Source organism: Solanum dulcamara, chromosome 6, assembly GCF_947179165.1.
Source record: "Solanum dulcamara chromosome 6, daSolDulc1.2, whole genome shotgun sequence".
NCBI lineage: Eukaryota > Viridiplantae > Streptophyta > Magnoliopsida > Solanales > Solanaceae > Solanum > Solanum dulcamara.
Window position 1 is genome coordinate 77,426,058 of NC_077242.1, and position 23,140 is coordinate 77,449,197.

General features: G+C 29.3%; 2 protein-coding genes across 2 annotated transcripts; both read left to right on the top strand.

The window, feature by feature from the left end:
• Positions 1 to 1,114: 1,114 nt before the first annotated feature.
• On the top strand, positions 1,115 to 4,276 carry LOC129891105 (PTI1-like tyrosine-protein kinase At3g15890). Its single transcript, XM_055966358.1, has 4 exons — positions 1,115 to 1,161; positions 1,640 to 1,790; positions 2,647 to 2,909; positions 3,577 to 4,276. The coding sequence occupies exons 1-4, from the start codon at positions 1,115 to 1,117 to the stop codon at positions 4,274 to 4,276; spliced, it is 1,161 nt and encodes a 386-aa protein (XP_055822333.1).
• A 3,417-nt stretch (positions 4,277 to 7,693) lies between these two features.
• Positions 7,694 to 15,503, top strand: LOC129891627 (probable receptor-like serine/threonine-protein kinase At5g57670). Its single transcript, XM_055967040.1, has 10 exons — positions 7,694 to 7,853; positions 8,340 to 8,494; positions 9,334 to 9,452; positions 9,685 to 9,812; positions 10,284 to 10,667; positions 11,534 to 11,788; positions 12,573 to 12,730; positions 13,730 to 13,945; positions 15,078 to 15,227; positions 15,331 to 15,503. Exons 1-10 carry the CDS (start codon positions 7,709 to 7,711, stop codon positions 15,475 to 15,477), a joined length of 1,857 nt encoding a protein of 618 aa, XP_055823015.1. The 5' UTR covers positions 7,694 to 7,708; the 3' UTR covers positions 15,478 to 15,503.
• The last annotated feature ends 7,637 nt before the right edge of the window (positions 15,504 to 23,140 follow it).

Consider the following 23,140-nt stretch of genomic DNA (forward strand, 5'->3'; position numbering starts at 1 on the left):
GTCTACCTTAATATAATCATCAGCGGGTGCTTTCACTGTTCGAATCCATAATCTATAAATCACATCGAAATTATTTTATCATTGCTTGAAAGTTCTCTAGTTCGATATAATTATATACGGGCCAATATTATATTATACACGTATGTACTATCATACACCCTTCGAAATTAGGCACTAAAGCTCTTGCATATACAGACAAAACATAATTTTTGTGGTAATCGACTAATTTATTTTTATTTTATTCTAAGAAAGAAGAGTTTCAACTGCATATTTTAATTACTTCTTTAATTTTCTATTGGAACCTCCTAATACTACAAATTTGTGATTAGTCAATATTATTTGTTTGTAAGACTAAAATTGAGATCGATTTGGCAACATCAAATAGTCAAGAATGGAACTTTTTGACCATTTTCATCAAGCCAAATGGAAAAAAGAAAACAAATTTGTGGCTTGAGTTTACTAGATTTCCCACCTTTTTTTTAAAAAAAAAGAAGTAATATCGTTGTTAGTCTTCAGAATAATATACATCAATTACCAACATTTTAATTGCAGTAATTCACATCATAATCATGGGCGGGAGCTAGGGCCGCAAGGGATTTTAGTTCGCAAAAAATTGACATTATATATAAGATTAAAATTATTATTTTTATGTATATACATAAAATAGATATTGAATCCCTTTAATTTTTTTATATTTACGTTTTATATTTTGAATCCCAAGTAAAATTATCTTGGCTACCAGACTGAATTCAGAATAATTTAGTCACATATGAACTACTAGTATATATCTAAAAGTTGTACCTATTTTTTTACTCTTATTTTCAAAAAAAAAAAAAGTTGCAATGTAATGGCACCATAAAATCCACTTTCATACTATAAAAAAAAAAAGTTCAAGATTTTGAAAAAGTCAATTTCATATGGTCTTTCTAATTAAACTTTTAAATATTTGACATATATATTATTTTCATAAACTAAACCGGCATAGGACGGCAGTACTGTTAGCCTATCCAAATGACAAATTATTAAATTGTCATTTTTTTTCAGGTTTAAAAAGGAGTCCACTAAATTAAAATTTCTCAATTGAACTCAATTTTATTTTTGTGAATTAGAAGCTATGGGATCATCTTTCAGTTGCTGTGGTGATGAAAAAGTTGATGAAGGGTATGTGCACTAACAAAAATATTTTTTTTTAGAACAAATCAAGATTTTAAATTTCAAATGAGATCAATATCATGTTTACGATTATTTTTATATTCTTTTACATATACATAGTTTGAGCAAAGCTTATATTTGTCATTCTGTGAAGGATATTTTTAGTCTCATCAAAATTAGGATCAAGCTAATAACATTATGTCATAAAGTTATAGTTCATAAAAAGAACGTAACTTTATTTGTTAACTAAATTCATCAAGCAAGTATTTTGTTAGATCATGACTTTGATCCGAGCCATCCCAATTCCTTTGTGTGGGTCTACCCATAGATAGGATTTTGGTGTTAACATTTTCTCGTCAAAAACGTCGGAAATTCTCGTTTTTAGCATTTTCTTCTCTTTTTTTTGTGTGTGTTTTTAAAAATTATGTCGTCTAGAAAATTATAATACATAAGTAGAATTAATGTGAATTAATTGGGATTTTTGTAGGCTAAACAATGAATTGGTTGGTCAAAATTCTTGGAGACTATTCACATACAAAGAGTTATATGCAGCAACAAATGGTTTCAGTGAAAATTACAAGCTTGGAGAAGGGGGATTTGGAAGTGTCTATTGGGGTAAAACTTCCGATGGTCTTCAGGTAATAATTAATAAATTATTTTTTTGTTTTTCATACAGTGTTCGGTATTCATTTTGACATCCTAGCTAATTCAGATTTGTGTTGCATAAAGGTGAAATATTCGAACTGAGACCTTTGGTTAAGGGTGGAGTGATCATATATATTCATCTCACCACAAACATTAATAGTGTTTCTTAATTATTACATCATTAATCAATATATTGGTATTCCCAACAAATAATTTCAAAAAAATAAAATAATGTATGGATGATTTAATATATTGAAGAATGAGGAATGCAATAATTTGCGTAGAACCATATTATACTTTTGTTGTGCCTCTGTAGTAAAATGTAGTCCTATTTTTTCTCTCAAGAAATAAATAAAACACATTCATTATCATTATTTTGGAATGGAAAAGATATACAAAATAGAAAAGCAGTTTCAGAATATCAAGTTAATCTAATGTGGAGATCAAATGGTTATACTAAAAGAAAAAAGTGTTAAATTTTCAACATTTTTTCTTTAGATAAATTACTTTTTATTCGTACTTAAGAATCATGAGGATGGGGAACCTTCGACCAACAATAAAGTTATTTTTGTGTAATCAGGTCACAATCGTTTGAGCCGTGGCATTAGCCATTAATGTCTGCATCATGATGGATGCCTAGATCACTCACCCCTTGATGTATGTCCCATTCCCAGACTAGTGGATGCTTCATGCACAAAACTGTCTTTTATATCAAAAGGCCGTCTTGTGCACTAAGTTCTTGTTATGTGATCGATCTGGTGACGGATCAAACCATATATTGTTTTTATACAGTTTTACCTTATATTACGAGAGGTTAAATTAAATTACACTAAAATTTTGGAATTGCAGATAGCAGTAAAGAAGCTAAAGTCAATGAATTCAAAAGCAGAAATGGAGTTTGCTGTGGAAGTTGAAGTTCTTGGAAGAGTAAGGCACAAGAATTTGTTAGGCCTAAGAGGTTATTGTGCTGGAAATGAACAAAGGCTTATAGTGTATGATTACATGCCAAATTTGAGTTTACTCTCACATTTACATGGTCATTTATCAAGAGAAGTTCAATTGGATTGGAAAAAAAGAATGAAAATTGCTATTGGCTCAGCTGAAGGTCTCTTGTAAGTTTCTTTAACTACTTCTTTCAATACTTATATCACTTAAAAAGAAATTAGCACAATTTTTATTGCTAAATGGTAAAAATTGTTGCTAATCCTACTTAGCGATGAATTAGCGATACATTATACCTATTTAGCGACGACTTCCGTAGCTACTTCCTGTTTCAATTATATGACATATTCTCCATTTGTACTGTCTCAAAAGAATGTCATACTTTCCTATTTGAAATTTTCTATTTTGAGTTTTAAGTTATAACATTGTCAGTGTAAAAACAGATACACTGTTGACAGTCGTCTTTAGTTATTATAGCAAGTAATTTGCTTGTCTTATTTTCAAGATTACGAATGTTATTTTTTAAAGAGACTTACATATAGATATCTTGTGGTCATGATGATATAACTTTTTTGAACACTGACAGTGTATATTACTTTTACTCTTCCATTTAGACATCTATTTCAAAAAAAATCTTTTTTTTTCGTTCTAAAACCCTGTGCTTAGTCAAATATAGCCACATAAATTGAAATAGAAGGAATAACATTGTCATATACTTAATGATTGTCGTATAAATGACTTGATTGTGCAAACATTTTAATGCCGACGGTGCATAAAATTTAACCTCGGATTCAAAATAGTACACAATGCTCACGTGTATGGTTTTTGGCTATATAGGTATTTGCATCATGAGGTTTCGCCCCATATAATTCACAGAGACATTAAGGCTAGCAATGTACTACTTGATTCAAATTTTGAACCACTTGTTGCTGATTTTGGATTTGCAAAATTAATCCCAGAAGGTGTTAGTCACATGACGACACGTGTCAAAGGGACATTGGGTTATTTAGCACCAGAATATGCTATGTGGGGTAAAGTTTCTGAAAGTTGTGATGTCTATAGTTTTGGAATTCTTCTACTTGAACTAATTACTGGTAGAAAACCAATTGAAAAACTTCCAAATGGTGTTAAAAGGACAATAACAGAGTGGATGGAACCAATGTTAGCTAAAGAAAAATTTAAGGATCTCGTTGATCCTAAGCTAAAGGGGAATTTCGACGAAATTCAATTGAAACAATCGATTCATGTAGCTGCATTGTGCGTTCAGAGTGAGCCTGATAAACGACCGACGATGAAAGAAGTTGTGTGTATCTTGAAAGGACAAGAAGTGAATAATGTCGTAAAGGAAAATCATAGGGATTTGAGGATTCAAAGTGTCAAGTATGGAGATGATTTATTGGCTATGGATCAAACTAGTGATCAAGGTGATGATGAAAGTAGTAGTGATCAAGGGAATGAAAGTCGTGTTTATGGTGTATTTGGTGCTATGGAAATGCAAAAGATGCAAGATCCTTACAAGCATTTTGGAGAAAAATAACATTCGCGTAAGCTGATTCGAACAATATCGTTATCGAACAAGAAATTTAATTATACAATGTTTTGGTTTAAATTTGTAATGACATTGCAATGCACAATGTCAAGGAATTGAGCTTTTGAGGGATTTTTCTAAGGTGTTTCTTTGTTATGTTTTTTATGTATTCTTTTATTTTATGTTAGAGAATGGAACTCCAAGAACGTTGGTACAACATAATGTATCCTAAATTTGTTCTACCTATATGCTATTTCACCACAATCTTTATTGGTGAAGACGGCGTCTGCTTAAGAAAGAACAAAAACAAAAAGAACGTGTTTAATCAAATCTGTAATCCTGGATATAGATACGTATGTGAACAAACATAAAATATCGATAGATATGAGATTTTGAGTTCAAAACTATCGTAAGTTCAATGCTAAAAGTCTAAATCACCACAAAGAATTATGATGAGATATATAGGATCGATGCTTTAAAGAATCTAACCTTAATCAACGGGTTTGAGTTTGAATCCTTGTAATGAAAAAAAAATCAGCAGGAAGCATTTCCCCTTTGATAAGCCTACGTGGCACACATACCAAAATTAATAGACTCGAGAAGATAAGTCCACTTTTATTAATATCTTTGTTAAAAAAATTAATCAATTGGTAGCTAACTTTATTATAGTTCAATGTATCTAAATAAGAAAGCATTAGCTAGGAGGTAGCAATGAGACAGAAGCTACTTTAAGTCTTTGTGTAATTAAACTCTTCATTTTTGTGACTAATTTACAAATCTAATATCAAGAAACTACTAATTATGGGTATTAAAACTTCCCATTATGATTTTATTATTTTTAGAAATTAGAAAGGGATGAACATAGCTAAAACGATAGCTATCCGCACTACTCACACTAATTATAGGTCTCGATTCATGTTCGGAAATAAAATTGCTTTGATGAACTGTCCCTCTTTACGGAATGAATCTGAATTAGTTGGGCTCAAAACGAATAATGAATATCACATGGAAAAATTAAAAAAGATCGAAATAGATTTAGAGTATTACACACTTATATGTTAAATATTTAATTGTATGCTAAAAGACAATGAGGTGAATTGAATAATGGATAAATTATTTTGACACAAAACTTTTGGTACTTTTATTATTATTATTATTATTATTATTATTATTATTATTATTATTATTATTATTGTTGATATCATCATTAATTGTTAATGTTGTTTTATTATTATTAGATAATTCAATGAACTTGACACCCTAAATTATTTCCCTCAAGATAATTTGTCATAGAATCTTCAATTTATTTCCTTTTTATTTATTACTGCACGTTTTTTTAGTTTTAATAATTAAGAATTCAGCCTACTTAAATCACATCATTTGGAAATGGATTTTAGTGAAAGACTTTGTTCATTTGCATGATTTCATGAGGTTAGTTATAATTTTTTCCTTCTCCACCCCAATCCCAATCCCACCCCCACCCATGACATGAATTAAAAAAAATAGCTCGACATCAAAATGATGAAATATCTAACACTTTTCGTGTATGAAGAAGTTATTGTGTAATAGGTTTTATTAATCATTTGGATGTTTCATTTCTTTCTAATATTAGAAATACACAAAATTTTGATGAAATTTCAGACGGAATAAATTGAAAATATGCTTATCAAAAACTATTTCCGATAACTTTTCTAAAAAATTCAAGATTTTTTATGAAATATCAACCAGTCGGATATATGGATTAGTCTTTTTATTTTACATTTGTTGAAGAATTGTATCATCTCCTTTTGAATTTCATATTAATTTTGTAGTAATTTACATAGTATATTTCATAGTAAAGTGAATATTGATTTGAAGTAAAGTCTCTTCCATTCCATAATAATTGAGAAAATGCTAATGATTGTACAGTTAGCTGCATGTTTCAAACTGCCATATATATAATTACATAATCATAATCATCATTGTTTTCTAGTTATTTGTATGTTAATTTCTTATTTTTCTCTTGGTGAGGAATTATAATGTTGTTGTTACCACATATGATTTTTTTCTCTTAAAGTGGTGTTAGGTCTCGAAAATGTACTTTAGATTGCATGACACTATGATGACCCAACCTTAGAGGATTATATTACAATAAGATTTCTGTATCTTTAATCAGGTATTTTGAATTCAAGTTTTATATACATAATGTGAATCTAATTAATTAAGATCGTAAAGTAATGACGTCAAATGGAGGGAAAAAACACTATAAAGATCCCACCACTTAGGTTTAGAATTTTTTTTATTTTTAATAAAAGGTTTCGAATTAAAAAGCAATTTCCTTTTTAAGTTTTGAATTCGGATCAATTAAAACTTCAAAACGGATATCGAATAAGTAGAAAAAAATAGACACTATGATTGAAACAATTCTTTTTTATCTTTAATTCCAAGGGTGAAGAGATGGTTTATTAGTTTGGCAATGTGGACAAGTAATGATAAGTTGATCTTCTTTTTTTCTGCCATCCAATTATCCCTTATCTTTGGGTCATTCTCTTATTTAACTAATAGCCACAAAAAGAAACTACTCTATGTTTCCCCATTTGTTCTTTTTTCTTCTTCTTCTGATGTAATTGAGTGATTCACCAATCAATTTATATGTTATTATATCCTATAGGGCTCAACTAATATAACTATATTGGTACACTTTAATCTATTATAACAGATAATTTATTTTATTTTTCTAGTTGCTAATTCTACTTTTTATAAACAATAATCACCTATAATTATCTCTTTAAGTGATTTGAGAATTTAAAACTTTTTTTCATATTTTCAATGTATAAAAGTTAAACTTCATTCAATATGTAGAGTAAATGAGACGTGTCATAATCACACGCTTGACCATTGGATCAATAAATTTTTGACTAAAAGATCACTAATTCCAACAAAAATTGACTCGTTGAAAACATTCACGAGGAACTATTCATTGAAAATCTCATATTTTTTATGATATTCCATTAATAACATTCATCGAAATTTCGCGATTTTTTACCTAGTGCCTCCACCAACTTCCAAGAATGTTCCCTTTCCATGAGGGCAAGGCAAATAAGAGTAAAAAGAATGACTTCATTTGAGTGGCACATAACTTTCCCTACCAAACAATATAATAAGCCATGTACAAAACTTATGCAACAAGAGAAATCAAATGCAAAAACAAAACCTTTACCTTTGCTAAATCCAAAAGTTACATTATACTTTTAAATTCTTTCTATGCTTCTTATGAAAGAATAATTGAATGAACTAAAGTGGTCACACTATACCTCCTCACCCCCCACCCCAAGCAAAAGTCCTAATAAATACTACTAATCATTCAAATGTCTCTTACCCAAGTTTTCTACAATTCTATGTGTTCATCAAGAAAAAAGATAGTGAAGAAGTGATTTAAAAAAAAACATATTTTGGCAAAAAATGGATGTTTCAAGTACTTATAATAAACCTTCAAAAATTCTTGTGGGAATTTCTTTGGATGTTGAAGAAAGTAAAGAACTTATTTCTTGGGCAATTAGAGTTTTAGCCAAACCTAATGATACCATTATAGCACAACACATTGTTTGTAAGTTTATTTTTCTTTCAATTATAGCCACAATTTTCATTTGTTTTCTTATTGTGTGATGTGTGATAAGTATCACTTGCAATTATAGAACTATACATTGTTGGTATATATGTTTATTTTTCTTTCAATTATAGCCACAATTATTATTTTGTGATATTTTCTTGCCTTTTTTGGCTCCTTATGTGTGACAATGACCCTTGGAGAATGACACGTCTGACTTTTATTAAAATGATATTTTTGTTAAACCAATCAAAAAAAAGACAAGAAAGACAAAAAAAAATAGGAGGAATTTTTATACATCTCTTTGTGGAAGATATTCAATATTCTCACATATGCAAGAAACATAGAAGCTGTTCTTCAAGTTAGCAATATTTTCAAGTTTTTTTTTTTATGATTTTCCAAAAAATGTAGCTTTTTTAATCCTTAAATTTGAATACAATGTATTAATTTATTTATTTGTTTTTTTTTTGGCCATTGATTAAACAGTGTCAACAGAGAAAAGCAAGAGATTTGGTGATCAAAGGAAAGAAGAAGGCAAGAAATGGCAGTCTATATCAAAAAATCATACTCAAATTCGAAAGGCAAAAGCATTTGTTATTTCTATGATGGGGGAATTTACAAAAACATGTCAATATAAACAGGTAACCTCGAAATTTTATTATCTTGATGTTATTTCTGTCGGTTGTTATTGTCTCTTTTCATGTATTTAGTTGAGGGTCTTTCGAAATCACCATCATTATACCTTTTTAAAGGTAGGGCTAAGGTGTATGTACACTCTACTCTCTCCAAACTCCACCTATAAATTTACACGCGATTTATTATTGTTGTATAAACAGGTAAAATATATACTTGAATTTTTCAAGAACATTTTTTGCATTATAAGTTTTAAGAAAATATTTTTCTCCGTCGTTTCTATTACAACAAAACTATTACATTTCAATATTAGCTTCTAGTTGTCACCTGTATATACTCGGGGTATATTAATTATTAAGTGATTATATGTTGATTATACACTAACACTGCATACTGATTAAAATTTGTAAGAAATAAGAATTAGGATTGCTTTAATGTTGCGCATTGTAAAAATCCCTATATGGACCTTTATTTTCCACGTTGTTCCACTTAAGTTCATCTTAATCCACTTTTATTTCTAGTGTATGATATTTATTTTGATCTTAATTAATTTGGATTTTCACCGCATAACGTCCATGATAGGGGCAAGCGAAGCACTCTCCCCAGGATCTTTTCTTCCACTTAAGTTCATCTTAATCCACTTTTATTTCTAGTGTCTGATATTTATTTTGATCTTAATTAATTTGAATTCTCACCGCATAACGTCCATAAAAAGGGCAAGCAAAGCGCTCTCACCAGGATCTTTTCTACTGACAAAACTCGAATTTAAGAACTTTGATTATCTTACTCCAATTGATATTATAAAATGTCTTGTCATTTCTATTAATTTAATATTGAAAACTTTCAGGTAGGTTTAGAGGCAAGAGTTGGTTTTAGTTCTAATGCAGGGAGAGGTCTAATTAAAGAGGCTAAAAGTATTCCAGCTGATTTTCTTCTCATTGGTGGCAAACAGAATAAAACTTGCAGGTAACTTTAATTTAGTCGAGAAATTAACTTAGATCCACTGACCGTACAAAAATAATTAAATTTTTTTGCATGTCACTACTAGAAACACACAAATTTTCAATGACGACTTCAACTAATTGAAAACTTCAAATTTTCAACGACGTTTCGATGGAAATATCCTTCGAAAATTCATGTGTTTTTAGAATTGTATGTTCTTAAAGACACTTAATATTTTTATTTTTATTATTTTCAGATATCCATTCACGATTGCAAAGTATTGTTGTGAAAGAGTTCCAGATAATTGTTCACTAGTTGTGGTAGCTAGAAAATCAGGGCAGCCACCACCACATAATATTCAATCTAATTCAATTCGAATCCAAGGTAATTCAATTTCCTATCTGATAACAATTAAGTCAATTTTATGTATGGTCATTAAATTTTACTCATCACAACAATAAAATCATAGAACTATATATTTTGTCATGTCAAAGTAACTGAACTTTACCTACTATAATAATTAAGTCACTATCGCTCAACTTTTTATGTCACATCAAAAAAGCCAACGTTTATCAATTATAAAAGCAAGTCATAGACTTTACCTTATAGTGGATAAAGTCCAGTTATAAAAGCAAGTTACTATACTGTCATAGTTGATACAATTTAGTTATTTTAATGCGAAAAAATTAAATATTTTTGTCATGACTTTACCACTATAGTGGATAAACTGTCATTACTTTAACGTGACGATAAAGAAATTTGTGATTATACCATTATAATATACGGAATAAAGTTCAGTGTGCGTACGTGAAAATTAATGTCAGAAACACTACTTACATAGCCAAATTGTTGCAGAAAATCATCAATCTAGTTCAAGATGGCATAAAGTAAATAATTCCCCTTCTTCAGAGAAGCAAATTATTACAAGGAATTCACCAAGAACTGTACTAGATGGTTTTGAAGGAGAAGAAAATAGCTCAAGTTTTGGTGAAAATTCCATCACTAAATCTTCAATATTATCATCATCATTGGTGACTAAGGAATTCAAATATCAACAAGATCAATTCAAGAAATCAATGTCTCCATTGAGGCGAATTTCGTCTTTTTTACGTTCGCCTTTTGATTCGAGCTCAAGGAAGAAGAGTTCAGGATTTCAAAATGAGGAAAATATACAGCAGCCTCCATTGAAGTGTTTTAGCTATGAGGAGATTGCAAGTTCTACAAATTATTTTCATCCAGGTCTGTGTTCTTCATGTGTAATATATACTATGGTTTTTAGTTCTTTTGGGGCTAAAAAAAAGGTGAACTTACTGTTTACTTTTTCTAGTCAATATACATAGACTATATATTAATTATACAAAATCATATACATCTTATACATGAATTATACATATATTTGACCCATGGCGTTTTTAGGCTACTCTTTGAATTATGTCCCCCTTGGTCCAATGGGCTAAGTTTGGCTTTTTTAAAATTAAGGAAATCCTTTTTAAAAAAAGTAGTCATCATGAGGGATATTGGTCACTTTTGATTCTTGTTAACAAAATAAATTTAAAATATGATCTATGTTACCTATCATGCATATATAATTAGTTGTAGTTGTACTATAAGACATTTCAAGAAGTCATAGGAGTGAATATAATTCAATGTGTTGGCTATTGGGCATGAATTTCTGTTGTATTGACTTGTGAATAATCGAGCAACACATAATTTTTGCTTATGAAGTAGAATTTATTGTTAATTGAACAGGTTTACTATCTCTGATTTATTAAATATCTCGAACTTCTGTCTCATAGATAAATTTAATTTATGGCAACAACTTATAACTTATGGGAAACAGAAGTCATTTTCTAAAGATTTTTTTTAAGATAGGTGGAAATTAAGATCACTTATTAAGGTTATTTTTGAAAAGCACTCATACCCCAAATAGTAAGGATTTATATAGTGTTTGGGATTGAGACATAATTATTATGTTTGGGATTGAGATATAGTAATTATTATTTGGGAGGGAGAATAACCCCCTTAATTAAATCATGAATATAATTAATGGTATAAATTTCAATTTTGTGAAATGCCATTGATTTATTTATTTTATTTATTTGCAGAGAATTTAGTGGGACAAGGAGGATATTCAGATGTATATAGAGGGGATCTTGAAGATGGAAGAATAATTGCAGTAAAAAGATTAGCAAAAGACAGCAATAATATGAACAAAGAAAAAGAATTCCTAATGGAATTAGGCGTAATTAGCCATGTTAATCATCCAAATACAGCAAGTTTAGTTGGTTATTGCATCGAAAATGGATTTTATCTCATCTTCAAATTTTATCCCAATGGCACTCTCTCTTCTGCATTACATGGTATGCCTTTTAACCTAATTTACTTCTTTTCATTTCATAGACTACTGCTTATATCTCGACGGATAGATTTTGTAATTAAACAGCAAAATTCGTCACTAATCAAGTCGAATAATTCATGTTCCATTCATGTCAATATTACTGTTGGCTTATGTGCTATGTCAAGTAGCCGGTGAATCCTATCCACTATCAAAATTGGATTGGACAAATTAGCGACAAATTATCAAAAAAAATTATTAGCTACGAGCAGTTTTTTTACATGTATATCTAGACGGTTTTTTCTAAGTACATGAATTCATAGTTTTAACTTGATGGATTCAATTTTTGAAATTCTTTTTGGTGTTGAACACATCGTACATTTAAAATTGTAGATTCAGAATAGTATTATCAAAACAATATATACATACATATATATATATATATACATATATATATATATATATATATATATATATATATTAAATTTAGTTGAACCCAATAAATAATGATCATATAATCTGATCAACGTGGTTCTTTCCATCCCTTCTATTCTCTTGTTGTATTAGAAGATATCTCGCAGAATGCAATCTTTTCTATTGTAGAGACTTAAGCAAAATAAATAATAAAAACATCTTATGATACCGTTCAAGAAATGGCGGTTAATAGATTGTCATTTCACCCTCTATGAGACAAAAATCGAGAACATTGTACAAAATTTAATTTTTTATATTATATAAGAAAATCAGGACACCTTATATATTCTTGAACGGATGACCATCTTTTGCTTCTTTTTTTTTCTTCTTTGCAGGAAAATCAAACAAATCCATTGAATGGCCAATGAGATATAAAATTGCCCTTGGAATTGCTAGAGGTTTACATTATCTTCACAAATGTTGTAAACATCGTATAATACATCGTGATATCAAAGCATCAAATGTTCTACTAGGACCAGATTATGAGCCTCAGGTACAATTCATAAAGCACGTTTTTTTCGCAATTTTTATCGGTCTTTTTGTATATTTATACTAACTCTTCTATCGGGTAAAATTCATAAAATAGCCACTTTTCGAATTTGATTTAAAAAATTACCAAGTATTTAAAAGTCATTGAGAAATAAATTAGTTTTGGACGAAATATGCAACAAATTGTTGTGGAATTTCACTCTTTTTTAAGTTCTAAATCCATGAAATTGTCAAGGATTAAAAAAAGTCACGACAATATCGTGAATTTTTCATTTGTTTAAGTTCGAATTCTTTGATAATTGTCATGATGTTCTGCATCAAAAATGGTTATTTCTCAATAAGGTTGGATTACTTGTTTTTTTTTCCTCCTATTTTAAATATTAATACAACATAGTATCATAGAGTTTCACATTTTCTTAAGTTCATAATCTATGATCGTGTCATAGATTTTAAAAGCCATGACAATATCATGGTATTTATTTCCACATCAAAGTGGTTATTATTTTAACAATTTTCAGATACTGATTTTTTTTTCCAAAAAGTGGCTTGTATAATTTTTACTTCTTTCCTATATGGAAGCTTGAAAGATGAAATTAAAAGTTGGGATAATTATAGTAGATGACCATTAGATCATTGTAATTATCAAAAAAAATGGTCATTAGGTGTATATTCATGTATACTTAGTGTATATTTCATGTATAGAATGTATCATAATTTATATTCAGTGTATAGCTCATTATAAGTAATCTATATTGTATAGTCATTGTATACTTTGTATGACTTTTGCAAGCTATTTTGTATAGTCATTGTATGTTTCCTATGATTTTGTGGCTATTTTTTATGGTATATTTCCTATGATTTTTGGCTAATTTTTATGTAAATAAAATATTGCTATATTTATTGTAAACTAATAATTTATCATATATATAAAATTGTCCCTTTTTTCTTCTTCGTGTTTTATCTCTAATTTTTCATCATTCTTTTTTTTTCTTTTTTTGAAAAGATATCAGATTTTGGACTAGCTAAGTGGCTACCAAATAAATGGACACACCATGCTGTAATTCCAATTGAGGGCACATTTGGATATTTAGCACCAGAATATTTCATGCATGGAATTGTGGATGAAAAAACAGATATTTTTGCATTTGGAGTTCTTCTTCTTGAAATTATTACTGGTAGAAGGCCTGTGGACTCATCAAGACAAAATCTACTTTTATGGGTAGGTTTAATTTATCCTGATTTTATTTTTTTTATTTCGTTTCAAAAAAAAATATTTAATTTAAATCTTATTTTTACCCTTAATGAAAAACTTATATAGTCACATAAATATTAATTATAGCATGTATAAAAGATCACAAATTTCAAAACTTTTTCAGTTACAAAGATGTTATGCTATGTTTAGGGGCACACACGCCTCTAAAAAAATAGGAATTACCATCGAATAAATTGTATAGTTAAACATTAAAATCATTAAATCAACGATGGCTATTACAAATTTTCATTAGCTAAGAGCAAATTAGCAACGAAATTCGTAGCTAATTTTAATTTTTCTTTTTGTAGTGTCATTTTAACAAAGAAACACTTCTGAAACTTATAATTTAAAATAATTAATATACATTTGTGTGGCTACTGACTATAATAATATTATTAAGGGTAATATGATAAATTTAAAATTAAATTATTTTTAAATAAGGAAGTATGTGTTACGTACTTTTTTTGAACAGACTAAAAAGAAAAAGTATGTCATATAAATCAGAACGGAGAAAGTACTTTCTTTATTAAATAGTTAAACTTTGTGCTTAGTCAAATATGTTCATCTAAATTTAAACGGAAGAAGTAATTTTTTCATTTATTTGGAATTTCTTGAAAAAAATCTGATGAAAAAGACAACATTTTGGATATTGGTCCATAGATTTTTAATGATAATAATATCTCTCAAAAATATCTCATTGGCTTGTCTTTTTTAACTTCTCTTCTTTCTTAATGGAGCATGTGTAAGTTGGATATGAGAATGACGTGTGATCTAATATGGGCGGAAAAAAAAATCTAAGAAATTATCTTATGCTATTTTAAGAAATATATTCTGATATTTTCAAATTATAAAATATGAAGGATGATAAGATATTTATATACTTGTATTTGCTAAATTGTTATTTATATAATTTCCCATATATGTCTTATCTAACCTCTTTCTATGCTTTTATGTTTTTATTGAGCCGAGGGTCTTTATGAAACAGCCGTCCTACCTTGGTAGGAGTAAGGTCACGTTGTGGAATTTCACTGGGTTGTTATTGTTGTTGTATTTGGTATTTATATAATTTGTTTGATAAATTTTACTCTCATTTTTAAAGGCAACACCCTTGATGGAAGGTGGAAAATTAATTGAATTAGCAGATCCAAAGTTGGAGGGTGAATTTGATATGGATGAATTGCATAAGATGATTCTCACTGCTTCATATTGTGTAAGGCAATCTTCAGTATGGCGCCCGTCAACGACGGAGGTAAAATACGATATTTATTGTAATTAGTTATGTCCTATAATGTTTCAGTCTCGAATAAATTGTGATCGATTATTATTTTTTTCTTTTTTCTTAATTTTTTTAGGTGTTAGAATTGTTGAGATATGGGGATGATTCTGAGGCAGCAAGAAGTTGGAGAATACCAAAATCTACAAGTGATGAAGTTGATGATTATTCAATGGTTTTTGGATATGATCTTCCTTCTGATTTAATTTTAGAAGACCTTTTCTAATCTTTAATTTTCATTATAATTTTGAATTATTTTCCCTCGTTTTTTTATATAGATTTTCCACTTAATATTTAGTGTATTATGACTTGGATAGAACATATATATATATAGGTTTTGGGCAAATTGACATGTGTAATAGATAAAAGTACTCTCATAGGGTACTTTTTAAAACATTTTGATTCTTTAATTTGTCAATTATATATCCTTTTTGTTATGATTGTAACATTTTCTTTGAATTCTAAATTTTTATTATTTTTTTTACCTTTTTCTTTTGGGTTGAAAATACACAAGTGGAAAATTTATCTACGCCAAGTATTGGCATTAGAAATAGTTGATAAACATTAAATGCTATAAATATCTTTGTGGTGCTAAAACTGATTTATGCATAAGCAATTAAATGTTGTGTTGAAGTGCCTAAATTGATAAAGACAATTAATATCAACATGAATTGTGGAGTAGTGATGAGACTACTTTATCCTTAATTAAAGATTCCGATTTTGAATTATGAATATGGAGAAAATCCTAAAATATTGTTGGGAGCGCCCCCTCCCCCTCTCCCGAATGGTTCCTGCAGTGTGCAATTCAGATTCAATCAAGACTCTAATGCGGATTTTGAACACCGGGTGGAAAATTAAAAAAAAAAAAAGATAAAGACAATTGATGCGTTTAATAAGCAATTTTCTGCTAAAATGACTAATATGTCCTTAAAGATATTTACGTAAATTATTAAATCAAAAAGTATATGTATAGGGCAAATCACACACTAAGATGCTGGGATGCAGGGGGGAAGTATTTTAAGACTTGCAAAATGTATTAGGGATAAAATAAGGATCAAATCAAATATGCTTATAAATTGAAAAATGATAAATTGGTCAAACATAAAACAATAAAATATTTTATTAAGATGTCGTTTGGCTATAAATATTTTTAAATATATTTGGAATTTTTTTTGAGAACTAGTATTTCATCATATAACTTGTTATTACTTGGCAAATATATTTGACAAACATCTTAAGTTCCCAAATACTAGATAAAATTAGTATTTGGGCCAATCTCTAGCATATGAGAATTTTTTTAAAAATAAACATTACTCAAAACTTTTATATTTTATAATAACACCTATCATTTCTAATTTTGGACTAAATTCCAGTCCTAGTTTGTTGTACACAATTTATACATGTTTTATACAATTTATATTCGAGCTTGCTCTCCGAAGTCACTTCCAATTACAAGTAGTAATAATAGTTTTTCGTATACAAATCAATGATATTTTCTTTTGTTTTCTTCATATTTTTCAGATTCAAATTAATTTTGTTCGTTCTCATGACTTTTCACGGAACATGTTCATTATAAAATGATATTATAAACTTAGGTGTATTTTAAATAATTTTTAAAACTTATAAATATAAATTATATTTTATGGAAAAAATTAAATATTTCTCGCATAGTGAAATTTCACTCAAAAATAACTTGTAAAAATATAAGAAAATTGATGACCGAACGCTAGCTAAATTAAAAGTGTTTACAAACTGAAAAGTTATAAGGCAGGGTGTTTTCAGTTAATTTCAGCTTATAAACACTTTGAATATCTACCAAATGCTTATATATAAAAACAAAAAATATCTATAAGTTAATTAGACAAACGCCCTTTTGAATTTTTCACAGATAACCAAGTCCAACTCCCTCCACCTCACCCACGTTACGTTGCGTATTAAATATTGGATAATTTTTTGTATTTATTTAAATTTTGATGAATAGTGTTGCTTGATATTTGTATTGATAGGAGAAAGTAGGCAATCTCAAAAAATTAGTCAAAATCAAATAGCTGATACATTATAATTATAACAATAATATATTTAGTATAGCTTCATAAAATGGAGTTTATAAAGAATGAAATGTATGCAAATCTAATCTGTAACCGTAGTTTTCAATATACCATATGATAATATATAATAATAAAAAAGTGAAGTGCTTGGATTGATTTCAGACAAGAGAGTAAAAATGGGTCAAAATGTGTTGTTGGTAAGCTGGCAAGTGGCAATTACATACAAATAGAATGAAATGGGACACCAACTTTTTGTTCTAAAATGGGCCATTTATTGAGCCTACATAGCACGTGAAGTTCACTAGCTAGCCTCGTGTATTTGGGTCCACTTTCTCCTTCTCATGTCAATTCGTTAGGTATCAACCAAAGTGATAAGAGACAAGAGGGTTGAGCCTATTTTTTCGGAACAGTTGTTTAGTAAATGACTCGCTTTATATATATTTTTTGTAATTAACGGACTTTTTAGACTATGGTCTAGAGAGTTTTTTTTTAGCAAAGAAAAAATCTTACAAAAAAATATTATACAATGATGTCAAATTTTATAAACTACAACGATCTAATATTTTGCTTGTAAGGTGAATAATATAAGAGAACACATTAGCTTCGAGTTTATCTTTGTCCGTAATGATAGTTCCCCAAGGACTATAAGGCCGTTTGGATTGGCTTATAAGCTGTTTTCAGCTTTTTTTTTACTGTTTGGCTGATCAATTTAAAGTCATTTTGTGATTAAAATAAGCCCCAATAAATAGTTGAATTTATTTGGATGAACTTATTTTAAACAGTTTATAAGTTAAAAATAACTTATAAGTCAAAAAAAAAGTTGATATGCACCTACTTTTTTTTTTACTTATATTCAGTTTTCAACTTATAAGCTGCTTAAAAATAAGTCAATCCAAACAGATTATATATTTGTACAACTTTAAAAATAGAGATAAAATCTAGATGTTTAGCAGATGACTATTTTTAGACCACTAGATTAGACTATGGACTCTTTAGACATATATTGCAAAGAGCATTTCAATTGTTTAGTAAATAATTGTTTTTTAAAAAAAAAAATGTTAATTTATGGATTTCATAGGCTATGGTGTAAAGAGTCTTTTTAAACAAACTGAGAATCTTACGAAAAAAATGTTATGCGATAGGTTAAAAATGATATTTGTGTAAATCAACAAATTTTTGATGCACACTCTACCTTAATTGATAGGTTAAAAAATTTGAGCCAGCCTTAAATATTTTGAATACGAATTCTAGAAACGAAAAACATTTTAGTAGATAGCTTTTTATCCTATTTGTGGATCTACGCGATCATTGTGCCACCAAATTAATCGATTTCGTGAGTTTCAGTATAATTTAATTTGTGTTATAAAATAAATTAACTTAGCAAATTAATAAGAAAAAAAGATAGTAAGAGAAAAAGAGAGAGTTGAGAGAATTGAGTATCAGTGTGTGTTTTATTACACACTGCAAATGGGCTATTTATAGCGAAAGTGCAGCTAAGAAAATAAGGGAGAAAGCCAAAAGAAATTGGTCATTAAGCATTAAGTGGGGCTCATTTGTTATATGGAGCATCCACTAACTTAGTATATTATAATACTTTCCCTTTGATATCCATGTAAAAGAAAAATTCTAGTGAAAGAACAAATATATATAGTTATCCTGAACACTCACATGTGTTGTGCCTCATTAAAATCTTACTAGAAAAAACTCAGTGAAAAAAGCCTAGTGAAGGAAAAAGAGTACACACATCTAGTAATACGACTTGATTTCTGCTTTATTCAAAACCTTACAGGAAAATCCAGTGTGATAAAATCTTGGTTAAGAGAAAAAGAGTACAACGCGTATTATACTCCCCCTGATGAAAATTTCATATGATATTTTAGAGACTATGCATTCCAATCTTATATCTTAGCTTCTCAAAAGTTGATGTTGGTAATGCCTTTGTAAATAAATCTGCAAGATTATCACTCGAATGAACTTGTTGTACATCAATATCACCATTCTTCTAGAGATCATGTGTGAAGAATAGTTTTGGTGAAATATGTTTCGTTCTATCTCCTTTTATGAAGCCACCTTTCAATTGAGTTATGCACGCAGCATTGTCTTCGAATATAACTGTGGGTACTTTCACATAATTTTCCAGGGCGCATCTTTCTTTGATAAACTGTATCATTGATCTCAGCCTAACACATTCTCTACTTGCCTCATGAATTGCTATTATTTCAGCATGATTTGAAGAGTAACAATAATAAACTGCTTTATAGATCGTCATGATATAGCAGTTCCTCCGTATGTAAATAGATAGCCTGTTTGAGATTGAGCTTTATGTGGATCTGATAAATAACCTGGATCTGCATAACCAATAAGGTCTGCACAACCTTTGTTAGTATAAAACAAACTCATATCAATGGTACCCTTTAAGTATCGCAAAATATGTTTGATACTATTCCAATGTCTTTGCGTTGGGGTTGAACTATACATTGCCAACAAATTAACAGAAAATGTTATATGAGGCCTGGTTGCGTTAGCAAGATACATAAGTGCACCAATAGCACTGAGGTTGAAACAGATTTTTATCCACTTCAAGTGATCGAACAACCATTGGAGTACTTAATGAATGTGCTTTGTCCATGTAAAATCATTTTAAGATTTTTTCAGTGTAGACAGATTGGTGGAAAAAGACCCCGTCTGCTAAATATTCAATTTGCAGATCCAGACAAAGTTTTGTCTTTCCAAGGTCTTTCATCTCAAATTCATTCTTTAAATATCCAATCGCCTTTTGGACCTCTTAAGAGGTTCCAATGAGATTTATGTCATCAACATAAACAGCGAATAAAAAAAACTATGATTTTGTTTTCTTAATAAAAACACATGGACAGATGACATCATTTATATAACATTCATTAGTCAAGTACTCACTAATGTAATTATACCACATACGCCCTGATTGTTTTAGACCATATAATGATTTTTGCAATTTGATTGAGTACATCTCCTGAGACTTAGTACATGCTTCAGGCAATTTTAATCCTTCTGAATTTTCATTTAAATTTTATTATCAAATGAACCATAAAGGTAAGTTGTAACTATATCCATTAGATGTATTTCAAGATTTTTCTGTACAACTCTCATTTCGTTTTCGCACAAAAATCCATTTATAGTCAATTGATTTTACACCTTCTGGGGTTTGGACTAGAGGTCAAAAAAACTCACGTTTAGCAAGTGAATTCAATTCTGATTGAATTGCCTTTGCCATTCTGGCCAATCACATCTACATTGACATTCTTCGACAGATTTAGGCTCAAGATTTTTGCTATTTTGCATGAGGTTATGTGCAACATTATATGCAAAAATATTCTCCACGGTAATTTTCAATCAATCTAAATTTATCTCATCACCGGTAAAACTTATTGAAAGATCTTCATTCACTTAAGTCTCGAATTTACTGATTTCTTCAGAAATATCACGATTACTCAAATCTTGACCTTCTTCAGGAGGTTCTATTGTAGTATCATCTTTCTAGGATTCTTATCCTTTGAACCCAATGGTCTACCACGTTTCAGGCGTGTTTGAGATTCAGAAGTTATGATACTAGTAGATGGTCCTTTTGGGATATCAATCCGTATAGACACATTCACTGCAGGAATATGTGACTTAGTTATCCATTTCAAATTAGTAAATGTATCTGGCATTTGATTTGTTATTTTCTGTAAGTGGATGATATTATGGACCTCCTGCTCACATGTCCTGATACGTGGATCAAAATAAGATAGTAATGAAACTTTTCACTCAATTTCTCTTTCTCTTTTTGGTTCCATTTTCTCTTCCCCTAATTGCGGAAAAATTATTTCATCAAATCGATAATCTGCAAATAGAGCAGAAAATAAATCTCTTGTCAACAGTTCAAGATATCAAATTATGGAGGATAAATCAAACCCAACATATATACCCAACGTTCGTTGAAGGCCCATCTTGGTACGTTGTGGTGGTGCTACAAGCACGTATACCGCACAATCAAAAATTAATAGATGGCTATATTTGGCTCATGACCAAATAATAATTGTGACAAAGAGAATTTATTATAATTTTTTGGTCTGAGATGTACAAGTGTTGTTGTATATAAGATAGCATGACCTTAAATAGTAATCGGCAATTTTATTTTCATAAGTAGAGGTTTTGCTATCAATTGTAGACACTTAATAAATGACTCTATAAGGCCATTTTGAGTATGAACATGAGTAACAGGATATTCATTTTTTATCCCAATTGATAAGCAATAATCATCAAAAGGTTGGAATGTAAATTCTCCAACATTATTAAGGTGAATAACTTTAATTGGATAATCTGGGAATTGTGCCCTTAATCTTATTTTTTGTGGTAATAACTTCAAAAACGCCAGGTTGCAAGATGATAAGCAGCAAATATGAGACCATCTTGATGATGCATCTATTAAGACCATAAAATATTTAAATAATCCACTAGGTGGATGATTAGGTCCACATATATCCCCATGTATACGCTCTAAAAAGCCAGGAGATTCGATGTCAACCTTCAGGGTTGATGGTCTACAATTAATTTGCCCTGATAACAAGCAACATATTAAAATTCATCATTCGTAAGAATCTTCAAATCTTTAACGGATGTTCAGTTGAATTTTCAAGAATTAGTCTCATCATTATTGATTAATGATGACCAATTCGATCATGCCATAGCACAAATATATTTAGATTAGTTAAATTTTGGTTTACGATCAAATGTGCTTCAATTGCACTAATTTCTGCATAATATATCCCAGACGACAAAGTTTGTAATTTTTTTAAAATATATTTCTGACCTGAGACACTCTTGGCTATACTAATGTATTCAATATTTATTTCATTTAGTGTCCAATATGATATTCATTTCTGCGAATATATTTAAAACTTAGTAAGTTTCTTGGGGATTTAGAAGAGAACAATGCATCTTCTATAACAATCTTTGTTCCCTTAGTCAGAAATATAGTAGCTCTTCCGCAGCATTCAATCATTTTTAAATTATCAGAAATTATAGTAACATTTGCTTTTCTTCTAAGCAAGTAGGAAAAATATTTCTCGTCTTTAAAAATGGCATGAGTTATTCCCTATCAATTACACAAATATCCTCGTGATTGATCATTGATACAAATAAAATTTGAGGCATATCCATATTTTTCTTCAAAAAAAAATAAAGTAAATATTATAATTAAAACATGGCTCATTATACAAATTTTATTTATTTACATTAATTAGAAAAATATAAACATATTATTTAGTATAGACAAATAAAAAAAATTTATTTAAATATTATCCTGCTTATCAATATTCATGTTTCCTTTTGTGAAATTGAAAAAAAATCAGTCACATCCAAATGCATAGACTTAATATTATCTTCAGAGATAAAGTTTGTCTCTGAATTATTTTCTGCTTTTTTCAAGAATACCTGGTATAGCTGAACCAATATTTTGATGACCGACATATATGTAACCAGTGTCTCATACCTCCACATCTATGACATATACTTTTTAAATTTTTCTTTGGTATAACTTCTTGATTTTGTATTGCCGTTCATTTCTTGGTGTCAGACGAGCATCATGATTATAATTTCTTCTTCGACCATGACCACGACTAGGACCATGACCTCTTTCTTGTTGGTTATAGTTTGTCTGATACACTTCAGAAAGAGGCAAAGAACCAATGGACAGACTATTGTGATTTTTCATTAACAATTTGTTATGTCGTTCAGCAATAAGAAGGTGAGAGAGTAATTCAGAATATTTTTTAAGACCCTTTTAGCGATATTGCTAATGCAGGAGCATATTCGCGGGTA

What these genes read in the sequence shown, in the direction of transcription:
- LOC129891105 (XM_055966358.1), top strand. Translation starts at nt 1,115, where the DNA reads ATGGGATCATCTTTCAGTTGCTGTGGTGATGAAAAAGTTGATGAAGG. An exon ending in GATGAAAAAGTTGATGAAGG is followed by an intron (nt 1,162 to 1,639) that starts GTATGTGCACTA and finishes GGATTTTTGTAG; the next exon opens with GCTAAACAATGAATTGGTTG. An exon ending in GGCTCAGCTGAAGGTCTCTT is followed by an intron (nt 2,910 to 3,576) that starts GTAAGTTTCTTT and finishes TTGGCTATATAG; the next exon opens with GTATTTGCATCATGAGGTTT.
- LOC129891627 (XM_055967040.1), top strand. Translation starts at nt 7,709, where the DNA reads ATGGATGTTTCAAGTACTTATAATAAACCTTCAAAAATTCTTGTGGGA. An exon ending in AAACAGAATAAAACTTGCAG is followed by an intron (nt 9,453 to 9,684) that starts GTAACTTTAATT and finishes TATTATTTTCAG; the next exon opens with ATATCCATTCACGATTGCAA. An exon ending in GGCGCCCGTCAACGACGGAG is followed by an intron (nt 15,228 to 15,330) that starts GTAAAATACGAT and finishes TAATTTTTTTAG; the next exon opens with GTGTTAGAATTGTTGAGATA.